Source organism: Ptychodera flava, chromosome 5, assembly GCF_041260155.1.
Source record: "Ptychodera flava strain L36383 chromosome 5, AS_Pfla_20210202, whole genome shotgun sequence".
NCBI lineage: Eukaryota > Metazoa > Hemichordata > Enteropneusta > Ptychoderidae > Ptychodera > Ptychodera flava.
In genome coordinates, this window is record NC_091932.1 from 5,264,204 (window position 1) to 5,272,040 (window position 7,837).

The following is a 7,837-nucleotide window of genomic DNA, read 5'->3' on the forward strand; positions in this document are numbered from 1 at the left end:
AAGAAACTTTCTGACTTGCTGCCATTTCGAATTTGAACCAAGCAGTCGATCAGTATCGTTATAGAACACAACTGTGCATACCCAATGAAGGGTTTAGTGACGTCATAACGTATTATGACACACCGATAGGTAAGAGTATCGTAACTATTTTTTATCTTATCTCGAAACATGAACTTTTTGTATATAGCTTTATTTTTAAGATCGTTTGTAGGCACTGAATTGATTTGAACAGCTCGGGTATACCTCTTTTTAAGCGTACAAAATGATAATTATTTGCTTGCGAATTAAGGCCATTCTTTTGGAAGAACAGTGTAGTGTGAACGGTAGAATGGCATTTATTCGCAAGGAAATGATTATCATTTTGTACACTTTAAAATGAGTATACTCGAGCTGTTCTTCCGAAAGAATGACTTTTATTGGCAAGGAAATAGTTATCATTTTGTGCACTTCAAAAGAAGTGTACTCGAACTGAACAAATTTAATTTGGTGTTCATGGAAGTTGATTCAGCGATGGATTGTCGGAATCCTGAGTGATATTATCTACAAGCATAGCATCATGAGCCCGACACCATGGCTGGTAGTGGTCTGAAGTTAATTCTTGGTGCACAACATGTCCATACTATATATTGAGTAGCTGCAAATTTGACCCATTTTTTCGAAACAATTAACTGTACAGTGCCTTCCAAATACACCATTTATTATTTAAATCTATCCATAAAAGTGACATTTTTATTCCTTTACAGTCTACTTAATTGAATATTGTTTAAATTTCAATAAGGAACCCTAGCGGCCTGCCATGTTGTACCCAGCATTTATTCCCAATTTGGGTTGGCGCTTATACTTTGCTTCTCTCGAAGAATAAAATAACTTAGTGTTGTAAATTAATTACATCGTAAAAAGGGTTTTCTACAGCACTGCATGGGGCTGCCATGGATATCAGCAAGAGCAAAGGTATATATGTCTGGATGGCTTCGACAAACTCGTACACTCTAGGCATCGTATTGCTAGCAACTTTGGCACTGAGCTAAACAAATCAACGGAATATTATCAGCAGGTAAACTGCTTTTTTTTCAATCACAAATTTGCCACACAACTGACATTGAACATGAAGAATGTTGTTTTTTCATCTGTTTCATGTCTTCATATGCAGCCAAACATTACAGCATTGTTCCTTTGTAATCGCAAAACCGGTAGACGTCACTTTTCTTTGGGCTATCATAAATATGACGTTGGTATTCTAAAGCCTGTTATTTCAATAACATTGACATGTTTATTCCAACGTCTCGTGCTACATTGGTCATGTATTGCTGAGAGAGAGAGAGAGAGAGAGAGAGAGAGAGAGAGAGAGAGAGAGAGAGAGAGAGAGAGAGAGAGAGAGAGAGAGAGTTTTGTATCTGTAAACAATAGATTGTCAACATGCACGTATGAATCACACTCATGTTTATGTTATTGACTTAAGTTTTGCTATATTTTCCACCTAGACAAATGGTCGCAATGGTAAAAATCGTAGCTTTGGCAGTCTCTTTACTTTTGGTATCGTTAGGCCACGAAACAAGTGAGTATAACAAAAATAATTTATTTGGAGGATAAATTGATTAACAACCGTTAAATACTATTGAAACAGTCATGTCTGCTCTTCACTACTTCTAATAACAGTTTCCATTCGAATTGCAGGACATAAATTTAATGTGATCAATTTTTAGAAACATAATCGCTGAAGTGTTCAAACAACTTCATGTTAGCTTCGATCATGATATCACATGTTCTATTATAGGTGCTGGTTTAAACTGTGTCACTCGATGGTCTAAGTTGTCTCATACCAGGGACGATGCACAGGCCCGGGTAACTTGCCAAGGCAATGAAAAGATGACAGGTTGTAGTAGCTATCAACCCGGACCAGGGGGGCATGGAACTCGTGATGGGGAATTTATCCACGTGTCGAGTACTGGGAGAGTATCCTGCGCTGCGCGGAATGGCAAAGAAGGGACAGGTATATATTGTCACAACAACTAATAAGTATTCTGAAACAGTCACTCAAAGTGTGGCACATCTTCAGTGACGTGATATTTTCCCAATCGGCCAGTTCTTTCTGTTGCGAGCGTTTGTATCACACAAAAGCAGTTATCTACATAATAGATGACGGGCAGTCTAAAATGGAACAGTTCATACGCAATTTTAATCCACATTCGCATTGTTTACTTATAGTACAATATGTTTAACTCTCACTACATGCCCTGGCGCAGGCTTGCAGACCTAGTGCTATTTATTCTCGAAGCAACGACACGGTTTTGTCATATTCGTAGCAAAGTGTTTCAAATAAAATTTAACTAAACACTATTGTTTTGGAACTGAGAGCAAAGCATCATTCATACGTACGCCCATCTGATAGAAATCTGACAGGAACATCTGGATACTTATTCTTTTCCCGCCAATTTTACAGGCGTTCGAGCATACGCAAGGTGTTGTACGGCAGATGGATTGACGTGTGGTTATGCTGACGGTGCGAGATCTGGAAGACAATACAATGATTCAAGTACAGTTTCGTTTTCCACGTCAGACGATTCAACTTTTATGACAGGTGTGTGGGGTTCACTTAATGTAATTTGTGTTGGTTTTCAGATGCGATGTCTATCACAATACGTCTTGTTAAGCTTACAGAAGGAATGCTGAAAACAATCATGAGATTAATTAATCGGTTTGCCTGCAGGTTGTTCCGCCTCTACTTTCTGGAGAAATTTAAACGGAGCCTCGCCTAACCCAATCAATGCATCGATTGAAGTAGACACAAGGAACGGCCAATGCGTAGCTCTGAACGGCCGGGGTGGACTTGGTAAGTGCCTTTGTTAATATGTTTGAGATCTCCCCGTCCACTAATTCCCCAAATCATTTGAGTAGACTACAGTTGGTTTATCAATCGATTCCACCCTTCTGTACTTGTATTCCTTGCAATGCCAGTCAGGAATCCTAACATATATTGGCATGCCTCCATAGTCTTTACTACTTACGCCCGTTTCAGTCTTGTTGTCGGTACTTTAGGATTCATTGATCGTGAATATTACTTAATTTCATCCATTTCATGACGTAGAACACAGCATACTAAAAATTGCTCCACATCGGTTCCTTTAGATGAATGACGTATGTGGTAATTATTTAAAATGTTTTGGGTTCTAGCAATCGATGTTCTTTAGCTGATTGTACTGTTTGCTCCTTTGACATAGGAGTGTACGCTCATGGCGTGTACTGTTCTGCTCCCAATCTTACTTGTAAGACAAAGTGGAGTGAAAAAAGTCAAGGCGGAGTGGGTGCTGTTGCTACGGTTACCTGTGAGGAAGAATGGACTCTCACTGGCTGTAATGCATACACTCCCTATAAAGAAAACGACGGTTCCTACGTTCTGAGTAAGTTTAGTATGTCTACCAACGTGTAACCCCTTCTGTCTGTCTGTCTGTCTGTCTGTCTGCATGTATGTGTGTATGTATGTATGTATGTATGTATGTATGTATGTATGTATGTATGTATGTATGTATGTATGTATGTATGTATGTATGTATGAATGCATGCATGCATGCATGTATGTATATATTATGTCTCTACGTATGTCTTTATATATGTGTCATATTTCTATAATTTTCTCATTTGCTGCAATTTTACCTTCTTAAAAATCGCACGGGCGTGAGATTATGTCCCACATATCTTTCAAAAATTGGCGCGAAGATGCATTTTCACAATTCTTTGTTCTGATTAAATGGCGCCGCCGTTCAGGAACCCGTATATATGAATTAATTTCTTATGATTATTCATAGATTCCCTTGTGTACAAAGTTGGACAAAAGAAAGACGCTGGTAGGGTGCTTTTCATACTTTCACGGCTTGGATCTTAAACAATATTGTTATGTGGGCAAACTGATAACTTGTACATTGTTTCTTTTCAAAAGTCGGTAGAACTCAAAGTTATATTTATTGTACTTTCTAAGACGATTGAGCCGACAAAGAACTGTAAATGTATAAATTGAGGTTGCTTTCGTGATTAAGGGGTATTCACTGGAGATTCTGTTTTACACAGAGCCCCATCTCTCACGGAGGCCTAGGGTCGGCCGAGATAGGCCGTTCCCGCAGGGCACCACACGAAAAGAACAGTGAGTTGACTGTACGAATTAATTCGCCACAAGTCGCTGTCAAATCCTAGAAATCAGAGGATTCAACGGGACGGCTGCAGCGATACAGACGAATTGAAGAAGATGCCTTACCAAGCGCACTTCGACGCTCAAAGCAGGACCAAGTCCACTCCAGTCAGCTGTACCAAACCCAGAACGGAATCCGTAGCAAGAACTTTCCATAGACCAACGTCTCCAGAGATGCCGTACATCTAGCGCCCCGACAACAAGGTAATATTCTAGTTCCACTGCGAAACCAACTTTAACCATGAGATGAAATATTCAACTAAAGAAGCAAACACGAACATTGAACTGTCGGACAATAGTCTGTATTGAACTTGTTTGAATTTAGTTTGGATAAGCTGATAAAGCTGATAGAGTACTTTTAAAGTGATACTTTGATTTTTTTCGTCCTTGCCAAAACGCTATATGATGTCATCAACGTATCTCCATTTTTGAAAATTCTGTTATTTTCTTCTTTTAAAAAAAACTGTTTAATTTGTGCCTTTTCGTTGGATTTCATCGCAAATTCTTCACACTCCCGACAGCATTTTTTTTTGTTTTGATGAAATGCTCCAGTCATCAACTTTTTAAGCGCGGGGTTTATGTCTGTTAGAGCACCTAAACAAGGTTTTCTGTTGGTTGCCTATTAAGCATTTACATTTTGCGTCTTAGAATGACGATGCCGGTCTTTAGTCGCTGCTCCGATAGGGTTGGTATTGCGCGGGCCAGTCTTTGTCGTTTGAGCACCTTTAAACTGTTGTCATGTCCTTGACTGCAATTGTTTTTGTTCAATGCGCGAGTGTCTATGAATTTGTTCTGTCTCCGATGAATATGACACGAGCTACTTTCAAGCCATTCGTTTCGCGATTCTTTTTTTTTACTTAGAAACATTCTACCTGAATCTATGTGGCGATATTTTTGGTAGACATCGTTTTTTTTTCTTCCGTGGCTTTTTTGTTATTTTAAAATGTATACCGAGTAAGTTATGCGTAATTTATAGAGACAGCATTCGATTCATCCAGCGAGATTTCCGATGGCAGAGCGACCAGTCCGGACTCTGGGGGATAAATGAAGAAAGCGGCCTTGAGTAGCGAAAAACGCTAGTAATTTATCTTTTCTTTGAATCTGAAGAATGCGTAAGAGTAAAAGAAGTAATAAGTTAGAAATATTATATATGTTGCGAAATATTAGACATATTGCCATATTGCGAAATTTGAGGGTTTTTTTCTTTTGAAGCGTTCAACATGCAGTGTTCGTCAGCGATGATAAATGAATAGGCGTCCAAAAAATGGATAAACGCAAGTAGTTTGTCTAACATACACTGAGAACATGCCGTGTTTTTTTTTAATCTCTAGTCGCCGACACAATATCACATATAGATTCCCTTTTTTCTTATTTCCTTTTTGGCTATATGAAACATTTCACCAATGAGAGAGCGTTCTTGTATATTTTCAATCTAGCGTTTTGTATGCAAAGATATATTGTTCTGTTTTCGTTTCAATTACAAAGTTTGTCTTTACTTTTCACTGACTATTTTACGATTGTTGGAAGTTTTACATGCTATTTTCTGTGTATTTTGATATTTGCCATATTTCTATAATTTTCTCAGTTACCGAAAATTCAATTTCTAGAAAGTCGCTTAATTAAGGAATATTTGAGACACTTTTTAAGGCTTGAGGGCAAGCCTTTGTGGAAGAATGAACGATGTCATATTTCTATAATTTTCTCATTTGCTGCAATTTTACCTTCTTAAAAATCGCACGGGCGTGAGATTATGTCCCACATATCTTTCAAAAATTGGCGCGAAGATGCATTTTCACAATTCTTTGTTCTAATTAAATGGCGCCGCCGTTCAGGAACCCGTATAGTATGAATTAATTTCTTATGATTATTCATAGATTCCCTTGTGTACAAAGTTGGACAAAAGAAAGACGCTGGTAGGGTGCTTTTCATACTTTCACGGCTTGGATCTTAAACAATATTGTTATGTGGGCAAACTGATAACTTGTACATTGTTTCTTTTCAAAAGTCGGTAGAACTCAAAGTTATATTTATTGTACTTTCTAAGACGATTGAGCCGACAAAGAACTGTAAATGTATAAATTGAGGTTGCTTTCGTGATTAAGGGGTATTCACTGGAGATTCTGTTTTACACAGAGCCCCATCTCTCACGGAGGCCTAGGGTCGGCCGAGATAGGCCGTTCCCGCAGGGCACCACAGTCAATAAACCTGGTCAAGTTCCACACCGTACACCTGTTGTCGCCGTATTACTACGTAGCTGCACCCATGCCCTTATTTTGATATTATGACATATGTATGTCTCTATGTATGTATGTATGTATGTATGTATGTCTCTATGTATCTAGGTATGTATCTAGATATGTATTTGCAGGAAAGTTTTGACCTTTAATTAGTCAAACAGACTATGCATAAAAGATTCTTTTTCCGTTAGTGGTTAAACGGACAAAGTATATACATAGCTGTCTTTGAGTAGCAGTGTTGTCATATATTGTTTCAGAATGGAAATTTATTACTCAGCATCTGCAAACATGCCGAAAAACGTGTCCGCGCAATGCCTCAAGCTGCATTAACAGGCAGGACAGATTAAATTATACCAAAAGTATCTTGCCGTGTTACATTATGACACACGACCGCTTGAATATATCACAGCCTGGTATACTGACAAACTATATCGGGACTGGAGTTGATATTATCAAATTGTAAAGAAAATGTTCTTGCTGTTCTGGAATCACGATTAAGGGGAACTTCAGACCACAGTACGCGTAGATGGAGTAAATATATAGATCAGGCGACACAGGAATTAACGTTGTGCTCGAAACTTTATTTGCCCAGGTCAGCCTGATGGCTGCCTTGGGCAACTCTTAGCTCTGAGAGCCTGGAGATATGCTCACTCCAAGGCCCCCAAAGTCTGACTCTCAATTTTACAAAACTTTGTCGACAAGAAAACTTGCCAACGCTTGTTTCACAATGATTAATACATAGTATGCATGAGACATGTCACAACACCATTGTTTTAAATCCAAGCTGTGAAAATATGAAAAGCGATACTTAACAGCTACAGTTCTGATAAAAGTTCGACTATATTGTCTTTCTATTGTCCAACCTTGCGTGAGACATTCCCTGCATAATCATAGGAATTCACGAGACATGCGGGTGCCTGGAATGGCGTTGCCATTGAATTTAAACAAAAGAGACTTGAAAATGTAAATTTGCCGCCAATTTTGAAGAATTACCCCTCCGGTAAATCGTGGGAATTCAAGCCCAAGTGGCGAAATGTTGAAATTTGGCGAATTACTAGAATGAAGATTTACAGTAACCGGTGCAAATTATAGAAACATGACAATATCATGCCTTTTATCTGTCAACATCATTTCACTTCATTACTTATTTGCAGAATGTTGTTCATTTTGCCATGACATGTTAACGTCCAAAGGTCACCTTCCCCTGACACAATTTATTTTTTATTTATTCATAGGTTGTGGTGATTGTGTTGCAGTCAACGGAGGCAATGAACAGTACGTCTATGCCATAGCAATCTGTTGCAGAACATGAAAATTCAATACAGAATCTTCAGAGTCTTCGTCCTATTATGCCATTTATTTCGACTGGCTTTCAAGATGACCTTTCATCAAATAATGAATAAATTAAGATATGTGGTAA

At 38.4% G+C, this 7,837-nt stretch overlaps 1 protein-coding gene and 1 long non-coding RNA gene across 2 annotated transcripts; both read left to right on the forward strand.

Moving 5' to 3' along the window:
• The first annotated feature begins 1,494 nt into the window (after positions 1–1,494).
• Positions 1,495–3,427, forward strand: LOC139132597 (proprotein convertase subtilisin/kexin type 9-like). Its single transcript, XM_070698880.1, has 5 exons — positions 1,495–1,555; positions 1,775–1,990; positions 2,441–2,578; positions 2,708–2,830; positions 3,219–3,427. Exons 1-5 carry the CDS (start codon positions 1,495–1,497, stop codon positions 3,425–3,427), a joined length of 747 nt encoding a protein of 248 aa, XP_070554981.1.
• Positions 3,428–3,784: 357 nt separating this feature from the next.
• On the forward strand, positions 3,785–7,837 carry LOC139132820 (uncharacterized). Its single transcript, XR_011552448.1, has 2 exons — positions 3,785–4,384; positions 7,653–7,837. It is a non-coding gene; the product is annotated as an uncharacterized lncRNA (long non-coding RNA).

Bases quoted from the DNA above. Each gene is read 5' to 3' on its own strand.
- LOC139132597 (XM_070698880.1), top strand. From the start codon at position 1,495: ATGGTAAAAATCGTAGCTTTGGCAGTCTCTTTACTTTTGGTATCGTTA. The intron at 1,556-1,774 runs GTGAGTATAACA...GTTCTATTATAG, and splicing joins ATCGTTAGGCCACGAAACAA to GTGCTGGTTTAAACTGTGTC. The intron at 1,991-2,440 runs GTATATATTGTC...CCAATTTTACAG, and splicing joins GAATGGCAAAGAAGGGACAG to GCGTTCGAGCATACGCAAGG.